General features: G+C 38.7%; 1 protein-coding gene and 1 pseudogene across 1 annotated transcript in view; both read right to left on the bottom strand.

Annotated features, from left to right (window-relative positions):
* CDKL5 (cyclin dependent kinase like 5) overlaps positions 1 to 20963 on the bottom strand; it is a 126070-nt gene that overhangs the window by 52834 nt on the left and 52273 nt on the right. The window contains exons 3-4 of the mRNA XM_065901255.1: positions 18181 to 18226; positions 8321 to 8457 (exon numbers count right to left, since the gene is read on the bottom strand). Of these exons, the coding sequence (XP_065757327.1) occupies positions 8321 to 8457; positions 18181 to 18226 (183 nt within the window). The remainder of the gene's footprint in view (positions 1 to 8320; positions 8458 to 18180; positions 18227 to 20963) is intronic.
* On the bottom strand, positions 2182 to 2646 carry LOC136142691 (dynein light chain roadblock-type 1 pseudogene; annotated as a pseudogene).

Genomic DNA, 20963 nt, shown 5'->3' with positions numbered 1-20963 from the left:
AACCTCCATACTGTTCTCCATAGTGGCTGCATCAATTTACATTCCCACTAACAGTGCAAGAGGGTTCCCTTTTCTCCACACCCTCTCCAGCACTTATTCTTTGTAGATTTTTTGATGATGGCCATTCTGACCGGTGTGAGGTGATATCTCACTGTAGTTTTGATTTGCATTTCTCTAATGATTAGTGATATTGAGCAGCTTTTGATGTGTTTGTTGGCAATCTGTATATCTTCTTTGGATAAATGTCTCTTTAGGTCTTCTGCCTATTTTTGGATTGGGTTGTTTTTTTGATATTGAGCTGCATGAGCTGCTTGTATATTTTGGAGATTAATCCTTTGTCAGCTGCTTCATTGGCAAATATTTTCTCCCACTCTGAGGGTTGTCTTTTCGTCTTGTTTATGGTTTCCTTTGCTGTGCAAAAGCTTTGAAGTTTCACTAGGTCCCATTTGTTTATTTTTACTTCCATTTCTCTGGGAGGTGTGTCAAAAAGAATCTTGCTGTGGTTTATGTCATAGAGTGTTCTGCCTATGTTTTCCTCTAAGAGTTCTATAGTGGCTGGCCTTACATGTAGGTCTTTAATCCATTTTGAGTTTATTTTTGTGTATGGTGTTGGGAAGTGTTCTAATTTCATTCTTCTACATGTAGCTGTCCAGTTTTCCTAGCACCACTTATTGAAGAAGCTGTCTTTTCTCCATTGTATATTCTTGCCTCCTTTATCAAAGATAAGGTGACCACATGTGCATGGGTTTATCTCTGGCTTTCTACCCTGTTTCATTGATCTATATTTCTGTTTTTGTGACAGTACCATACTGTCTTGATTACTGTAGCTTTGTAGTATAGTCTTTTCTTTCTCAAGATTGCTTTGTCTATTCGGGGTCTTTTGTGTTTCTATAAAAATTGTGAAATTTTTTGTTCCAGTTCTGTGAAAAGTGCCATTGGTAGTTTGATAGGGATTGCACTGCATCTGTAGATTGCTTTGGGTAGTATAGTCATTTTCACAATGTTGATGCTTACAATCCAAGAACATGGTATATCTCTCCATCTGTTTGTATCATCTTTAATTTCTTTCATCAGTGTCTTGTAGTTTTCTGCATACAGGTCTTCTGTCTCCTTAGGTAGGTTTGTTCCTGGGTATTTCATTCTTTTTGTTGCAATGGTAAATGGGAGTGTTTCCTTAATTTCTCTTTCAGATTTTTCATCATTAGTGTATAGGAATGCAAGAGATTTCTGTGCACTAATTTTGTATCCTGCTACTTTAACAAATTCATTGATTAATTCTAGTAGTTTTCTGGTAGCATCTTTAGGATTCTCTGCGTATACTATCATATCATCTGCAGTGACAGTTTTACTTTTTCTTTTCCGATTTGGATTTTTTTCTTCTCTGATTGCTGTGCCTAAAACTTCCAAAACTATGTTGAATAATAGTGGTGAGAGTGGGCAACCTTGTCTTGTTCCTGATCTTAGAGGAAATGGTTTCAGTTTTTCACCACTGAGAACGATGTTGGCTGTGGGTTTGTCATATATGGCCTTTATTTTGTTGAGGTAAGTTCCCTCTGTGCCTACTTTCTGGAGGGTTTTTATTGTAAGTGAGTGTTGAATTTTGTCGAAAGGTTTTTCTGCATCTAATGAGATTATCATATGGATTTTATCCTTCAGTTTGTTAGTATGGTGTATCATATTCATTGACTTCATATATTGAAGAATCCTTGCATTCCTGGGATAAACCCCACTTGATCATGGTGTATGATCCTTTTAATGTGCTGTTGGATTCTGTTTGCTAACATTTTGTTGAGGATTTTTGCATCTATGTTCATCAGTGATATTGGTCTGTACTTTTCTTTTTTGTGACATCTTTGCCTGTTTTTGTGATCAGGGTGATGGTGGCCTCGTAGAATGAGTTTGGGAGTGTTCCTCCCTCTGCTATATTTTGGAAGAGTTTCAGAAGGTTAGGTGTTAGCTCTTCTCTCAATGTTTGACAGAATTCACCTGTGAAGCTATCTGTTCCTTGGTTTTTGTTTGTTGGAAGATTTTTTTTTTAAGTGTTTTGGTTATTTTTAGTTAAAGAAAAACAGCCTTTTTCAAGGGCAACAAAGTGAACTCAAAGTCAGAAGGAAACAGGGTGTGTGGGCTTCTCACAGTCTCTTGCTCCATAAACCTGGATGTGATTTTCCTCCTGGAAAATCAGGTGCGACTGGCCAGAAGAGGGTTGACTTTGGTGGGGTAGGTGGAGCTGCAGCCAGATTGGTCTGAGAGGGCTCTAAGGTGACTTCCATATGCCAGCCAGTTGACATGATTAACGCCATTATTCTTGAGGGGCATTAAATTAAGGAATGACGCAGGGAGCCAACAGAGCGGCTTATTTGGTTGGTTCTCAATCACAATCAGGAAATAGTCTTTATAGGGTGCAACCATAATTTCATTTTTCTTGGAGCGAATTCGAAGGAAGGTGAGGTCATTCTGGGGGTCAATTTCACGCACGGTGCTCCGGGTCTTCTAGATGAAGTTGTGCATGAGGTTGGTGTACTGTGTGGTGTTGGGACTGTCCATGGTGCTCTTGATGGGAATGCCTTCTGTGTCCACCACGATGATTCCCTGCATGCACTTCTGGTTCTGAAGTCGCTTCAGTGTCTCCTCCACCTCTACCATCTTGGACCGATCCAGTAGCTCCACATCACCAGCCCTCAGCTCAGTCCCTGTTGGAAGATTTTTAATCACAGTTTCAATTTCCTTACTTGTGACTGGTCTGTTCATATTTTCTATTTCTTCCTGGTTCAGTCTTGGAAGGTTGTACTTTTCTAAGAAACTGTCCATTTCTCCCAGGTTGTCCATTTTATTGGCATATAGTTGCTTGTAGTAATCTCCCATGATTCTTTGTATTTCTGCAGTGTCAGCTGTTACTTCTCCTTTTTCATTTCTAATTCGCTTGATTTGAGTCTTCTCCCTTTTTTTCTTGATGAGTCGGGCCAATGGTTTATCAACGTTGTTTATCTTCTCAAAGAACCAGCTTTTAGTTTTATTGATCTTTGTGATCGTTTCCTTCATTCATTTTTCATTTATTTCTGATCTGATCTTTATGATTTCTTTCCTTCTGCTAACTTTGGGGTATTTTTGTACTTCCTTCTCTGATTGCTTTAGGTATAAGGTTAGGTTGTTTGAGATTTTTTTTGTTTCTTGAGGTAGGCTTGTATTGCTATAAACTTCCCTCTTAGAACTGTTTTTGCTGCATCCCACAGGTTTTGGGTCGTCGTGTTTTCATTGTCGTTTGTTTCAAGGTATTTTTCAATCTCCTCTTTGATTTCTTCAGTGATCTCTTGGCTATTTAGTAGCATATTGCTTAGCCTCCACGTGTTTGTATTTTTTACACTCTTTTTCCTGTAACTGATATCTAGTCTCATAGCGTTGTGGTCAGAAAAGATACTTGATACGATTTTAATTTTCTTAAATTTACCAAGGCTTGATTTGTGACCCAAGATATGCTCTATCCTGGAGAATGTTCCATGAGCACTTGAGAAGAATGTGTATTCTGTTGTTTTTGGATGGAATGCCCTATAAATATCAATTAAGTCCATCTTGTTTAATATTTCATTTAAAGCTTGGGTTTCCTTATTTATTTTCATTTTGGATGATCTGTCCACTGGTGAAAGTGGGGTGTTTAAGTCCCCTACTATAACTGTGTTACTTTCGATTTCCCCTTTTATGGCTGTTAGCATTTGCCCGAGGTGTGACTATGTTGGCTGCATAAATATTTACAATTGTTATATCTTTTTCTTGGATTGACCCCTTGATCATTATGCAGTGTCCTTCTTTGTCTCTTCTAATAGTCTTTATTTTAAAATCTATTTTGTCTGATATGAGAATTGCTACTCCAGCTTTCTTTTGATTTCCATTTGAATGGAATATCTTTTTCCATCCTCTCACTTTCAGTCTGTATGTGTCCCTAGGTCTGAAGTGGGTCTCTTGTTGACTGCATATATACGGGTCTTGTTTTTGTATCCATTCAGCCAGTCTATGTCATTTGGTTGGAGCATTTAATCCATTTACATTTAAGGTAATTATTGATATGTATGCTCCTATTACCATTTTCTTAATTGTTTGGGGTTTGTTATTGTAGGTCTTTTCCTTCTCTTGTGTTTCCTGCCTAGAGAAGTTCCTTTAGCATTTGTCGTAAAGCTGGTTTGGTGGTGCTGAATTTTCTCAGCTTTTGCTTGTCTGTAGAGGTTTTAATTTCTTTCTTGACTCTGAATGAGTTCCTTGCTGGGTAGAGTAATCTTGGTTGTAGGTTTTTCCCTTTCATCACTTTAAATAGGTCCTGCCCCTCCCTTCTGGATTGCAGAGTTTTTGCTGAAAGTTCAGCTGTTAACCTTATGAGGATTCCCTTGTATGTTATTTGTTGTTTTTCCCTTGCTGCTTTTAATATTTTTTCCTTGTATTTAATTTTTGATAGTTTGATTAATATGTGTCTTGGCATGTTTCTCCTTGGATTTATCCTGTATGGGACTCTCTGTGCTTCCTGGACTTGATTAACTATTTCCTTTCCCATATTAGGAATGTTTTCAACTATAATCTCTTCAAATATTTTCTCAGTCCCTTTCTTTTTCTCTTCTTCTTCTGGAACCCCTATAATTCAAATGTTGGTGCATTTAATGTTGTCCCACAGGTCTCTGAGACTGTCCTCAATTCTTTTCATTCTTTTTTCTTTATTCTGCTCTGCAGTAGTTATTTCCACTAATTTTATCTTCCAGGTCACTTATCCGTTCTTCTGCCTCAGTTATCCTGCTATTGATTCCTTCTAGACAATTTTTAATTTCATTTATTGTGTTGTTCATCATTGTTTGTTTGGTGTTTAGTTTCTCTAGGTCCTTGTTAAACGTTTCTTGTATTTTCTCCATTATATTTCCCAGATTTTGTAACATGTTTACAATCATTCCTCTGAATTCTTTTTCAGGTAGACTGCCTATTTCCTCTTCATTTGTTTGGTCTGGTGGGTTTTTCCCTTGTTCCTTCATCTGCTGCGTATTTCTCTGTCTTCTAATTTTGCTTAACTTACTGTGTTTGGGGTATCCTCTTCACAGTCTCCAGGTTCGTAGTTCCCACTGTTTTTGGTGTCTGCCCCCAGTGGGTAAGGCTGGTTCAGTGGGTTGTGTAGGCTTCCTGATGGAGGGAACTGGTGCCTATGTTCTGGTGGATGAGGCTGGATCTTGTCTTTCTGGTGGGCAGGACCGTGTCTGGTGGTGTGTTTTGGGGTGTCTGTGAACTTATTATGATTTTAGGTAGCCTCTCTGCTAATGGGTGGGGTTGTGTTCCTGTCTTGCTAGTTGTTTGGCATGGGGTGTCCAGCACTGTAGCTTACTGGTCGTTGAGTGGAGCTGGGTCTTAGCATTGAGACAGAGATCTCTGGGAGAGCTCTTGCTGACTGATATTATGTGGGGCCAGGAGGGCTCTGGTGGTCCAATGTCCTGAACTCGGCTCTCCCACCTCAGAGCTCAGGCCTGACACCTGGCCGGAGCACCAAGACCCTGTCAGCCACAGCTATGTGTCAGGTTAGCCCGCTTCAGGGTTGTAGAGGCCAGGGTCAGACCTTGGAAGCTGATGGGGAATGAGGCCAACTCCTGGTCCAGGACAGGGCGCAGGTCCAAAGGAGGTGAGGAGGGCGTGTCCTAGGAAACGATTGGGTCAATGCGTCCAGGCTGGGCGGGGGTGGTGCTGGGTAAAGGGAGGCCCAAGGATCTGGATCCAAGAAACTGGATATTTTCCCACGATCGCCAGGGCCACGAGTCAGGAATCATCATGGAGAGAAGCCAAGGACAGTGCCAGGACCACACAGCTGGTAAATAATGGAGTTTGGCTTAAACTCAGGCCAGTCATCTCTGAAGCGCACAATTTTGTACCCTTATCCTATGCTACTCTCAAAGATTCTCAGCTGAAATAGTCCTGCCCCTGCTTCCTCAGCTCTTTCTGCTTTCCTCCATCCCAACGTGCACGATAATATATTGCAATAAACTGTTTACTTGCCATTCCTTTGCAATGTTTTTAGGTTTTCACTTCACTTTAAAGAAACTGACACAGGATATCATTGATACATTATGGGTAGGATGTATGTAAGAAAACCCATCAGAATTCCAACCAGAAGATCAATACTCAAAAGGCCTTGACCCTGCCTCTAAAGAGAGTGTGGAAAGTGAATGTATATTGATATGTTTTAAGTTAAAACAAAATGTTTAAAGTATATATGCATCATTTTTTAGTGATTCTCCACTCAGATTGTCTTTTTCAATCAACAAATGCACAGGAAGTCCCAAATGCACAGGAGGAATAAGAGGGCTTTGTAATAAAGAACATAAATTGTATGTCTCATTTCATATTAAACTCTAAATTCCTGAGTTATAGAGAAGAATGTCCCCCAATATCCATTCTTCCCTTACTAGAGTAATACAACTTGTAAGTGGATGCCTAAGTGTCCAGAATGAAGAGTACATTTTCTTTCTGCCTTGCAGCTAGTGTGGCCATGCAACTAAGTCCTGGCCAATGGGATGTGATAGCTGGAGCTCCACCTTGACCTTGAGGACAAATTTCAGGGGTGGTAGAGCAGAAAGGCAGAAGCAACCTGGATCTCCTATGGCTGTGGAGCAGAGTTACCATACCCGCCTACCTTTGTATTTGTACCTGAGAGAGAAACTTCTATTTTGTTTAAGCCACTGTAATCCTGCGTCTCTGTTACAACCCCCTACCCCTAAGAGTATCTTTCTCCTTGCCCTCTGGAGACTCATTGTCAATCATTAGGCATCGCCACTGATGGGAGGGTGATGGTCACCTTGCACTGAAAAACTATAAGGCCAGCACAAGAATCCCAGGCTTGCAGGTCAGAGGACTGGAGTTCTGGTAGCAGCTCTGCCACTTACCAGCAGAGATTGCAGACATTACATAGTGTCTGATACACAGAGGTAATTTCTCCATTTTTCATATGAAATTGCTATTAACCATGAACAATCACCATGAGTAGAACAGAAATAAAAAAGATAACTGAAATAGATCTGTCAGAATTTTATTATTTGGCAGTGAAAACTGCAAACTGCATGATTATTTTTGACAACTAAAAAGTAAGCATCTGCTTTTACAGCAATCCTTTTTTATAACTTTTTTTTAAATATCAAACTTCAGTTTTATTTTGGTGGGAAGTGCCCCTTAGGAAAACACGTAAACTGACACAGAAAAAGAAGCCTTTAAATAGATTTTTGAAAAGAAACATAAAACAGTGTTTTAAAACAACAAAGAGCCTTGTAATATTTTTTCAAGTTTTGCTTGTAATGAAATCACTATATATATATTAATTAGAAAAATAAGCTGTAATGGTTGAATTAATTAAAAAGCCACATTACTGGTCACCCATCTTGGCAACACTACTTTCCATTTCATGATGATGGTGCTGGTGGTGATACTCGGTCATTTATGACATAAAAAGCACCTGGGAATTGACTAAGGCAAAGATAAACCTCTCCAGTCTTAATCTTCTTTAAATAACAGGAATTCAGGAGGATCCACCTTTACTCACGAAGGAAACCTCTAAAAGTTCTGTCTGACTCCAGTTTATTCTACTCTTGTTAAGGCACTTAGTTCTTGACAATAACCACCTGTAATAAGCCATCTGCTGTCCAAGAAATTCCTAGGCACACAATATGTTCACTGTATCGGACATTTGCCCTTAGGTCATATGATTAAAACTGTCACTACGAGTTAACAATTAAAAAAAAAAATTGAAGCAATTACAGAGACAACTTGAACAATGTGTGATTTTTTGCTTTTCTCCCATGCTTCTAATTCCTTACTTGTGGTCTCATCTACCTCCTCAAGCTTTACCTTATGGCTCCTGGCACATCTTCTTCCCTCAGATAAAGCCACGGCACTGGCAATTCACAAAAGGCTGCTTCATGAGCCCACTCATTAGCCACTCTAGGTCTGATTCAGACACCCATCCTATGCCTGTCATCACTGACAATTTACGTGCCTCTCCCTCAGAGGCCTTGCTTAGGTTTAATTAAAATAAACCAAGTCTAAAAATTACTTGGTGAAGATAGAGTCTAAGACTTCAGAAGCCAAACCAATACATTGTTTAAATTTAAGATTATCTCTCTACAGTTAAATTGTACAAAATCCTTCAGTATATTTTCAGGACTTCTAATGATTATGGGTACTACTGTCATTTTTAAAGTCAGATTACGAGCACAATGACAAATCATACTAGATAATAATACTTTAATAGTTTCAGAAACAGCCCTAAATAAAAGAATGAGGCAAATCTCTATTGCGTCAGTTAGTGACTTACTTTTTCAACATACTCAAACACCAAGTACAATTTCCCCCTCCGACGAAAGGCTTCCTTTAACTCCACAATGTTTTCCTGCTTGAGAGTACGAAGCATTTTAAGCTCTCGTAAAGTCGTTTCCTTGACTTCTTCATTTTCTAGAATGTAAACAATGGTGAATAGGGTAAAATTAAAGCTTTCAAACCACTATTCAAAAAATTCTAAGAACACTGAAAACACACCAATTTCACTTTCCACTTTAAGTACTTCTGCATAAGAAGTCCAAGGATGGAATATTCAATATCACATTTTCTTGTTGAAAGGATCAAGAAAAAGAAACTTAAAGAAGAAAAGGCTTACTTGACCAGCATGAACCTAATTTTCTGCTTGTATTTTCTTATACTCCTTACTGCAAAGTACATATGTAAAACAGACTTATAGATACGACATATAAATGCACTGTCATTTTAACTCTAACACTACATACTGAGGAAGAAGTAGTTTAAAAGGGTAAAAAGGAATTAACCACATCAGCGTGCAGAGGAGCCTTTATGCAACATCTGTAGCAGTTGGTATTTTAAAGTTTGGCCTGAAGCTTTGGTTTAAAAGAGCATTTTATTCCCCAGGCTGCATGTGAGTCACCTCTGTAAGCAGAGGTCATATGCCAGGCATGCACAATGCAGGTCACAGTCAAGTTGCAGGGAACTCTAAGGGTGTCTGATCTTCTCTTTGAACAGCGGCTGCTGCATGTTCCTGCTGTCCTCCTTTGGCACGTCCGTCTGTCCATCCCATGTAGTGTAGCTGTACTGGGATGGAGAACTTATGCTGAGCCAATACACCCTTTCGTATCATCAACTCCACTCATGATAACCCCCACAGACACAGAGGAAGGACAGAAATCACATTAACTCTAATGGATCAATTGGCATGGGAGCAGAGAAGGCAATATTTCATGTTAAAGGAGTTTTTATAATAGCTTTAGATTTAACCAGGAAATTCTAACCATCATGTTTACATATGTATATACAAGGAACGACATAGGTTCATAATCCCTTATCCGCATTCCAAAAACCAAAAAAAAAAAAAAAAAAAAATCAGTCTAAAAATTGAATACTTTTTCTAACTTTACGGCAAATCTCTTTAGAGGCAAATCCTGAACTAATACGATACCACTGACAATCTTTGTTTATCCTACTTAGTATGAATATTCATATATTGTGCTGTAGAAATAATACCTGATTACAGGATGCTAAAGTGACATGCCATATTTCCATTCTAAAATCTAAAAGTTATGAATTCTAGAATACATTTGGCCCCAAGGTTTTGAGTAATGGTCAGAATCCTAGCTTGAAAGTCTAAGCTGTGTAACCCTCAAGTTCAGGCATGTCTGGGAAGGTAGAAAATAGTTTGGGGACAGGGAGGAGAAAGATGAAGATGCCTTCAAGGAAGAAATGTTTCCTAAGCAAGATACACAAGAGAAAAGAACCTAAATGGGGCCAAAGGGGGAGGGGAGATCCTAAATGCAGTACCAGGAGTACTTCTCAGATTACGGTCGCACCTCGTAGTGCGGGATCTTAGTTCCCAGACCAGGGATTGAACCCGGGCCCGGCAGTGAAAGCGCCAAGTCCTAACTACTGGACCGCCAGGGAATTCCCCTAATCCCCATTCAAACTGAGTTTAAAGAAAAGAGACTATAACAAAACCATGGGCTTTGGAGTAGCCCCAGAATATCTGTAACAAACAGACAACAAAGTCAACACTCCTTTGTGAAATGGTTACACAAGGGAAATATTCTCCCTACTTCAAGAAAACTGTTGGAGAATGCTGGAGCACAGATTAGGAAAGGAGAGAGGTACTACCTATCAGAAGGCAGGAAGCAGCAGTAGCAAAGGCTGACAGTAGCATAGGCAGTAAACCAGCCCAGCCCACATCAGGGGGGTCAACTGGGAACTGGGTACTCACAGGGCCCATGTCAGAGCATGAAACAGGGGGGCCACCTGGCAGTAGGGGCAATGTGTGTGACATGATTAGGGGACTTCCCGAAGTGGCTGAGAAGGCTTGTGGGGGGGGGGGATAAATGTCCAGCTGTTCTGCACATTGGGGCTGGACCAGAGAAGTAGTATTTTGTAACTGTCAGAACTGCTAAATCTAGGGAAGCTAAAAGTCTTCAGTCTTATGAAGAAGGTTAACCTGCTTCTCTGCGGTCCCATCTGCGTTACTCCCAAGGTTAGGGTAATCAACCTAAAATCCACCTGTCTCTAAGATCTGCCACACAGATCTCAATATGAAGCAAATAAAATTACTTCTAATAAGGAAGTAATTCAGCAAGAGACAACTATGCTACTCATGACCTGATCCTTGTCTGCATTTCCATCCCCATCTCATGCCCTTCTCTCCCTCCCTCACGTTAGTCTTTCGGTTCCCAAAATAGCCCCAAACTTTATTTTTCAACCTTAGGGCCTTTGAGCTTGTTCCCTCTGCCGAGAACTCTCATTATACTACCAGACTCTTTACAGGGACGGCTCCTTCAGGCTGCAGTTTAAACGTCACTTGATCACTAAACCAAAGCAAGCCTCCATCCCCATGCTAATCCGAGAGCTCTAGGAGGACAGGTCTAAGTTCTTCTTGCTGTTCAACAACAAACACCCAACCACCTAGGACCGGACCCGGCACAGAGGGGATCAATAAATACTTCCTACACGAATGCCTTCACTGGTGTCATGAGGAAATCCTTGCCCATATGTGGCTAGCTCTTATTCCCTTAAAACATGGGAAGTAGCAATGTGATAGCAAACAATAGGCACTTTGCCCTCTCAGTTTTGAGGACACTGCTTTCAATCTTCTCTCTCCAGAACTTTGAAAGGGCAGCTTTTCAGACAGTTAAGACAAACTGAATTTATTTTCCCCTATTCACCTCTGCCCCGATAGTCTTCTACAATATGTGATTATAAAAAATGGAGGCTCCAGAAAACCGATTGCACCAAGAGTCAAGAACACATATATATTCGGTCATTAGAACATCCCTAAGCTATGCTGGAGCTGGTTACAAATAAATGGTGCAACAAAGTCAAAGGTAAATAAAGTTGGAATACCTTTTCTAATCAAAAGCTTGGCGAATTCTTGGCACTGAAAAAAGGGAGCTTTGTATCATTAGCAACTTGTGGTAGTTTCACCTTGCTAACAGATAAAGCCAAATGGCCAAAGCAGAATGGCTATCGTAGAAGGAACGTTGGAGTAGGATCTGGGAGACCTAGATTTTGGACCCTTTTAACCAGCTAACACTGTAACATGTGATTTTGGGCAAGCCATTTAACTTTTCATTCATAAAATAACTAAATGGGCACTCCTCTGCACCCACACGTGTACCCTAAAAAGTCCCAGGGCCTTTTCCAAATCTAATAATCCATGATTTCTCTTCATTAAAATTTCATTGATTATGAGCCCAAACCTCATTGAATTTATATCATTTGAATCTATACTGACTTTGCTAAACAATGGCTAGAGAGAAAAAGGGAAACGAATCTTCAAAAAGAAGCTCACAAAATCACTTTGCATGCAGAGCCAAAACCACCTCATTTGAGCAGCTCATCCTGTTTAGGAAATGAAGGCTCCTGTAATTTATGTCAGTCATAGTTGTTAAAAGTTGAGGTAAGCACTTCGGCCCTAATATTGTAATGAATGGGAACAGGTAGAAAGTGAAGTTATTAATTCCCTAAGTGCAAGCAAAATGCACACTCCTCATTATTTGGAAATCCTATCATTTTGCTCCTCTGAGTACTTTTAAGGTTCCTGGCCTACCCCCTGTACTTTATAATGAAAATTGTGGCACTAAATGATCAGATGATCGGGAAAAGGAATGAACATTCCACTTACAAATGCTTCTCTCCTCAGAGGTTCAGAAAGTAGCAAAGCTGCTGAGTGAGCCAGTTTTTTAAAGGTGGAAGCACAGCCCACTTAAAGGGGGCGCAAACACCCCTGCCTTTCAGTTGAAATAATCTCATGGCTTTTTATTTAGGCTAGGCTCCTCCAGTTCACAAATGAAGAAACCAAGTCTAGAAAGAATAACTTTCTCAGGGTAAGTGAAGGGAATGTCACACCGAGTAGAACACAGGGACGGAGGCGCCTTGGTGTAAGGCAGTGAGTGAGCTTTGGAGAGTGAGTCAGAACACCCAAGTCGGAACACCCAAGTCTAGACTCTGCTTCTGCTTAACTATGTGGCAAAGCAGCATGGTGTGGGTGGAAGAAAAACTCAATGAAGATCCTGGGGTCTGTGTCTTAGTCTCAGTTAATCACATACTAGGTGTGGTTCCTCAGCTGTAAACCAGAGTTAGGGTTCTACTAGATGATGCTGAAGGTTCCACCATGTGATTCCTGCTTATGTGCATGCTGATGGACCTGGTCATCAATTACCATGGAGGGTGTTTAGCTTAGTACAGGCAGCAATTATGACAAAGTTATATAAATTCTATTGAGTGATGACTAAATGGTATGGTAGAAAAAGGACATTAAGTTAAAAAAAAAAAAAAACTAACCTATTTCTAAGCTTTCCAGTAAGGCTGCAAGTTAACACACCTAAAAAGCAAGAAGGGAGATTCAAAGTAAAAGAAAACAATTTTTAAGAATAAAGATCACAGGAGCAAAAGAAATGCAAAGATAAGTGACGAAAAGAGAAAAATCTACAGATGAGCAGAAACTCTTCTGTAAAACTATTTTTAAAGAACTGTGGGCTTAGAAAAGAAATCCAGAAATAACTATAACCTACTTTATGAAATCACAAACCTGACATTCTTGTATAGCCAAAGAGGCTCTCCATAATGGACCTTTCAACAGGTACAATGTGGGGAAAAGTCAAGCCATCCTTGCACAAAACCATAAGGGTGCCATTTTTGAGTGTGGTTGCCCTGACTGAAGAAGGAACGTCAACAGGAGGGCAAGTAACATGGCCAGGGGGTTTTGAGTGGTGGTGCTGCTGTCATATATACCAAAAATGATGAGAAAACTTAAATTTTCAGAGATGAAGGCCAGGTAAAGCACAATGGAAATGTATTAAACCATGAAAGGTGCAAAATGTTCACCAAATCTTAGGAGAATCCCTGAAGTTTGAAAGAGATCCATTTTGGTCATTAAAAAGAAGTGTGGGGAAATCATGACTAGCCAGAATGCTCAAGCTTAGTTAACTGATTTCTCTATTTAACCAAGGTTTGCAAAGTTTGTCTCAAAGCCTCTCTTACAGAGAAATCCGGTTCTTAAATTTAAAGATTATGAACCCTTGTTTTCTACACATATACAAAATAAGAGACCAGAGTTCCCCTGATCCCGAGATCAGGATAGAGCTTTCTAGTGTCTGGGTAAAAATAAGGATGAAATAAACTGGAGCAAAGAACAGATGATCAATTAAACATTTTCTCATGATTAAGAACAAAGATGTCCATTCCAAGGTAAAATATTTATCTATAGAAACATAAGCAGCAGCAGGATATGAACTGCAAGCAATTTTATTTGCTATAAAAGCAAAGACACAACCTAAATTCCATGTTAACCATGGATTACAACACAGCTCCCTGAGAGTCAGCCTCCTTGCCATGTACGGAGGCCCAGTGACAAGTGGGGAGGATCCCTCCTCATCCCATCACCCATACATTCAGGAAGGACTGAAAAGTTCAAATAATCAGAAGGTGTTGTCACGTCAGAAGATCCAAATGTTTGTCAAATATAAATTTTAGACCACAGGACTTCTTCAATTAAAGGTTAAACAGTGTTTTTTTTTCTTGCTGGTCCAAAGCTATCTAATCTATATCAGTGTTCTTGGATTATTTAAAAAATTGAGGACGGCAGACACTGGCACACGCATGTACGTGAAAATGATGATCCAATAGTGATAGAAGACTATCATCTGAACATCAAATCTCATTGTACAAGACTGGAATTATAGGAAAGGTAGGAGGATTAGGCTAAATTTATTATTATACATAGTCTGAAAAGTACCTTTTAACTAAATAATCTCTAATATCTTTTTGGTCTGTGGTCATTTTTCTCTTCTCAGAAAAATCCAAATATGTACTGAGCAGAATTAATTCTATGGAGACTTCTGGTCGGTTAGGTATTTATTAGTTAATGTTTCTCTGTGGGAATTTACATTAATAGACAAATTTATAATACTATCATTCAGGATATCATTAAGAATTCGTTATGTGAGACTCCACATTTGTGATGATGTATAAAGAAGCAAAAGTCATCAAAACAAGAAAATATTAACAAATGAAGTGATCTCAAATAAAACTGTCATCACTCAAATATTCCTTCCTTTTAACAGGTGTTGATTCCCACCAGTGTGTCAGTCTTTCAGGGAAAATCATAGGCACAGACACTGATAAATGATCTGATGGTGTTATATCAGCTAACAACTGGAGAATAAAAAATGAACAAAGATGAAGACAAAAAAACATGAACATACAAAAACCAAGTGAAGAGTGACAAAGTCTTTTGTATATTTTTAATGACCTTCTTTTTATTGTGAAAGTCATTCACTGACCTAGCCTACAATTTTACTGTAAAAATTGCCCCACCCTGCCAAAAGATAACAATTGATTCTTTTTTCTAAGAAACAGTACATAGTTGCTATTATAATCTAAATTGTGTTAACTGTAAGATAAACTTATTTTTATAATTTTAGTTTCATTTTTTCAACTTAAACTCCCGATCTAACTTTTTATTTACTATGAAATTTTGGTTTCCATTTTAAATAGTAATCTATTGTCCTGGGATAATAAGGACTTCTTGAACTAAATAGTGGTCTACCTTAAAATGTTGTTTAAAAAATATTTCATGCAAATTTGTGCATACATATGAATTTAACAAGAAAACAGGACATTATCATAATCTTTTAAAGCTAACAGGAGGTAATATATACTCATAAAATATTCCTTGATATAATCAGCATAAGAATACTTGATTAGCTTGAACGTGGGTCAGACCAATTTCAGATCCTATTTCAGTTTAACAATGCTTTCACAGGATTATTTCATTACCTTCACGAAGATTTTTAAACATTGGATTTGGAAAAGTCACTACCAAAATATCAAAAGAATATATTCAGAGTAACTAATAAAAGAAACTCATGAGAGCTATATGACAATAAGGGCAATATTATCATGAAACTGTATTTTTTATTATAATTAGCCTGACTAAAATTTAAGATGATAAACTGATATAGAATTAAGTGGTTTACATAGGGGTTGAATGGACATCCTCACCTATACTAGACTATCTATGTATACTTCACACTCCAAAAGGGTGTTTACCACACATTTTCCCTAACTTTCCATTAAGCATGATACTACTCTGGCAGGAGGAAAAGGGTAAAGACAGAAAAGATTGTGTGAGATCTCCCAGGGAGAACTGGAAACAATAGGAAAGCGTGCCTAGAATAGGCTTGGAACTAAAAAGTTATGAATAATTGGATATGTTTTTAGATTCTATTGCTGAAATATTTAGGAAGCGTCCCTCTAGAAGTATGTATAGGTGCGCTTACAAAGCTGTCCATCTGCAAAGTGGGTGGGTGATGCGGCTGCATGCCTGTGAGGTATGGCAACTGATAATGGTCCAGCAGAGATGAGGGCAGAGTGGATTCATGTTCTGTCAGCTCAGTGAAATAAAAACTGATCAAATGTATCCTATAATGTTTAGACTATCCAAACACCCCTGGGATGCCAAAGCTAGAAACAATCTCTCTCACCTCAAAATTATACAAAGTCGTTCAGCCACTGACCGCTTTCTACTCTGTTTTACTGCTTTTTATTTACAGGTCTTAATTCTGTTAATAGGTCAGAAGCTTCTTGCAAGTATCCGGATCTGATTTACTACCTTCACTGTTCTTATAGCACCTGGCTCAGTGCTCAATGAATTTCTTTTTCTTTTCTTTCTTTTTTGGCCGCACCACAAGGCATGTGGGATCTTAGTTCCCCTGATCAGGGATCGAACCTGAACCCCCTGCAGTGGAAGTGCAGAGTCTTAATTGCTGGACAGCCAGGGAAGTCCCCAGTGCTCAATGAATTTTAACAGATACACTATTGATTGCCAGTCTGAAGGTACTGTAATTCAGGGACTAATATATTGTTTAATTGAAGCTAAGAATTGGTATTCATAGGATAGAGGTTGTGAAGAATTGGGTATTTAGTTTTCTTAAAAACAGCAATGACATACATGGCCTAGATTGCACTGCTTTTCAAAAATTTGATGACAATTATTTTTGGTGGTAGCTGATGGTTGACAATGTGCCTTACAAGATGAATGCACAGCCAGAAGTCTTTATATACAGGCAAAGGTCATGCTTTGATCTACTGTTGCAACCAGTCTTTTTAGTAGATCACCGTTCGTCTCCTGGCCACCTGCAGCTAGCCCAAAGCCACTGCTCAAACAGCTTATTTCCAATGGTCTCCTAGGGGGTTGGCCTAGGGCTATCGCTTCCCATTAGACTACGGGTACACGATTGGAAGCAGGGCTTTTTTGGGTTTTGTTTTTAAAGAACAAGCTAAAGTATTTTTTTGTTGCCTTCTCCTTAAGGCTGCCAAGCCAATGCTAAAATTCCTGGCTGACGTGCTTATGCTCCACCATAACCAGCACATCAGAGCTGGGTTACATCAAATACTACTGCATCTACCCCAGGAGTTGTTAGCAAGGCCCTTTTGTTATTTAATGTTTGCTAAGTCTCTAAGGTAGGGGTGATGAAACTTCACAAATACAGAGGTTGGTGTCTTACATCACAGTCACTGTGTGCTGATGAAGGTAGGCTATGAATGCCTATTGTCACACTTCCAATTAAATATGAAGGTTGATGCTATGGTGGGGCCTCTTACTCCTGCAGCACTTGTTTTCAAATGGCAGGTTGTGACTCATTAGTGGTGACATCAAAGTATTTCATGCCAAAATAGGCACTTATATGAGCAAGGAAGAACAGAAAATGGAGTACCTCACATTAGTAAAATAAGTAATTTTGTGAAACTTTTGCTTCAGTTATATATATGACATTATGTATGAGGATACTGTGTAGGAGGTAAAAAATACTTCTGCTGTGGGATCTCTGTCAAAAAACAAAAATTGAAAAAATGCTGCCTAGAGCTTCTTAAAGGCCATCCACGTGCGTCTTTGTGGTCAGTTTTTCTACTTGGCTGTATCTGGATGGCCAAGAGTCTGGATTTAAAACCTAATGGCCTAATGAAATGCTTTATTTATTTTTTCTTTTGTACATTACTTTTTTTTGGTGCATTATTTTTTGTTGTTGTTAATCCTTTATTTTAAACTTTCTTGCCCAGGATAGGGTAATTTTAATACTCCATTTGAAATGGTTTGGATGTGTGGCCAAAGCCTCGAAGTATGGTATTTCTTCTTGAAAAGCTTTTATTTTCCCAATGAGTTATCCTAAATATAAAACCATTCCCTCTGTACTGTTTACATACCACTTATCTTTATATTTCTAGCTAACTAGGAAGCAGAGATTGCAGTAACCAATATTGAAACCTTTAACATAGCACTTGCTACTTGTGTGAACCCAGGAAGTATTTACTTCAAGTAAGTTTTATTATTTTAAACTGTTAGTATTTAGAAACAGTGTAAATAGCATGTCTTCTATCCAGTATTTGAAGCAAGATTTCCAGTGTTGACTGTCCCTTAAAACACAAGATGAATTTTCTGATATCATGAGATTTGAAAAGATTCACACGGGAGGAACTAAATGTTTCAAAGCAAAGCATGATGATAATTAAGATATATTTACTGAGACTGAGATTGTAAAATCTGAGGAACACAGTCTAATCAGCTAGATTTCATCTCTTCCATATTCTATTCACAAAAACTAAATATAAAAAGAAAAAGTATATATATACCTTCACTGTCCTTGAATTTCTTGATTGCCACAATTTCATGCGTTTCCTGCAAAGGAAAAGAGGCAGAAGAAAAGTCATTCTCCAGTGTTTTTCAAACTGGGAATCCCAACTGTCTGGGGGTACATTGTGAGACAGAGTAGCAAGAACCCAGAGATTAAAAAATAAATCCTCCTCTTTCCCAGTCCCTCATTTCTCAGTTCCAAAATTCTCTTTCTTACTACCCTGCAGGCATTGTCAGGGAAGGAAAAGGAGAAGGGGGAGGGGCTGGGGGACGAAGAGCAGATTTGGCAATAGAATATGGATGAACCAGCAGTGTCAATGTCTTGAGACTACGCAAAAGTGCCAGGATGGCTGACAATAGACTGGCATCTATACTGCCCTCTGAAACCCAGGGACACATTTAATTGGGTTTCTAAGACCAGAGAAAAGGCTTCTATAATACTTGGTAGTTGCTGGTAGCAGAATACCTCTTCCAAGTCTCCTCCCTTCACTTACCTCTTCCTAACAAACCTATCTAGTTGTTCACTAGCTCTTCCCCATTGATAGCCATTTCATATCCAAAGTGAGATAAACATTTGCCACCAAATACCAATCACCAACTTTCCCCTGCCTTTGTTTAGCTCTCCTGAACTAGCAGAAGTAGTTGGTGAGAAGAACCCTATTTTAAACTAAAAACATCACAAATCCTTTCTTTTGTGGCTGGAAGACAAGAAAATAAGGGCTGGGAAGGAAATGAAAATGCTAAAGATTAAGTATAACTAGGCTAAATAATTCATGTAAGATATTCTAGTCTATGAAAGGAATAAAAAAGCTTTTGGTAAAGTAATATATAGATTCTTCAAAGGCAACATGTCATATACAAAGGTCTTCTGAATGATTCAGGCCTGTTCTTTTTTACTCGAAGTGGGTATACTTTCAGATCTGTAAGAGCAAATCTTTTATAAAACTTTGTCCCTGCATCAAAGCAAAGACTTGAAAAACAGACACAGTACGAGGCAATAACAGGGTACAAAATCATTAACTTATTAAAAATATATACTTTTCTCCTAGATTCCTTACAAAAGCAAAGAGAATCAAATAAGTAGGGGGGAAAAAAAGAAATTTTAAAAAAGCTACCATTTCAGTCATTATGCTGAAAGACAAACTCTGAGTCGTAACTGTATCTGTAAATCAAACCCTGTTTCTCACCTGCCCGTTGAAAAAAGAAGAAAATACCAGCTTTCATATGTGTGTTACAGGGGAAAAAGTATCTGAAAGTGCTATAGGCTATTGAGGAAAAAGATTCTTAATAAGGTTATTATGTTTTTGTTTTTAAGGGAGGAATAGAATTGTAGAGTACAGAGAGCTTTGGGGATACAATTCATTTGTACATCAGCAGACCTTCTGACTTAAACTCAGCCACCCAGGTACTTTCTGATATTGTAACTGTTTCATTACTGAGAAGGAATAACTGCAAAGTCAAAGTGATGTGGAGGATGATCACCTAGAATATTAGTATATGTAGTACCAGGTAACTCTGCTACGTATGCTACTCTCTCTTAATACACTGACACTGTTTTCTTACCCTGCTCCTTTACAAATGGCTCTAGCTAGCAACCCACCTGTGGCGTAAGAGAAAGTACAAAGCCCTATGAAGAAACTGCTCACAGCGCAGAGAAAGGGGCAACAGGATTGCATCCAGGAAGAGAGGAGGACTGCCCACATTTCAACTGAGTGTTTTCCAGGTACCATTTCATCCTATATTGCACATTTTTAATTTTTTTATGGTACGCAGGCCTCTCACTGTTGTGGCCTCTCCCGTTGCGGAGCACAGGCTCCGGACGCACAGGCTCAGCAGCCATGGCTCACGGGCCCAGCTGCTTCACGGCATGTGGGATCTTCCCGGACCGGGGCACAAACCCGTGTCCCCTGCATCAGCAGGCGGACTCTCAACCACTGCGCCACCAGGGAAGCCCTATTGCACATTTTTTAAATGGCATCCTAAGTGTTAAAACTTTGCCTGATTTTATAAAAGGTCTTGCTTAGGTCAAAACTGTCCACTGATATGACTACATGTTTAAATTTATGACTACCATCTTGAAGAAAGAAATTCATCAGATTTTTTTTCTCCTGGCATCTCATAAATAGAATTTACAGTATAAAACAGTTGCCCAAAGGGGGGTCAAATAAGATGAAATGTTTATTCTTTTATTTATCCTTTCACCAATACCATGAAAATCCTCTTTCTCCTCAATACTCACACACAGACACATACACACTCAATATGGTTTATACATTTACTTATACAACAAAGCCAAACAGACGGAAGTTTTCTACATAAAATCCAATGTTTGGTGGAAAACACATGCAATCGAGGGCAGAAGATGCTGGAAAAAATGTAACATTTTACTTTTATTCAAACTACTTATAAAAATAATACAAACTCACATAAAAGAACATAAAGGGGTATAAGAGTATAAGAGGAGCATAAAAAGAAATAAAAAACTATATAACCCTTCCGAATAACATCTTGGTATATTTTCTTCCAGTAAATTTTTCTCAAATTGGAAGAATTTGAGAACACATATATTGTGCTGTATGTTGCTTTTATTTCATTTGATATTGTATAAGGAACATCTGACCTGTCATTAAATAATTTTTAAAACCACCATTTTTAATGGATGGTTATTTAACCAGTCTATCAATGAACATACTTCAACATCTGCATCTTCATTTCCATAAAGTAAATTCTGTAACTGATATAACTGGGTTAAAGGGTATGAACGGTAAAGGCTCCTAATACT

Source organism: Phocoena phocoena, chromosome X (genome assembly GCF_963924675.1).
Source record: "Phocoena phocoena chromosome X, mPhoPho1.1, whole genome shotgun sequence".
Classification (NCBI taxonomy): domain Eukaryota; kingdom Metazoa; phylum Chordata; class Mammalia; order Artiodactyla; family Phocoenidae; genus Phocoena; species Phocoena phocoena.
Note: the sequence above shows the minus strand (reverse complement) of the source record. Positions and strands in the feature narration are given on the sequence as shown.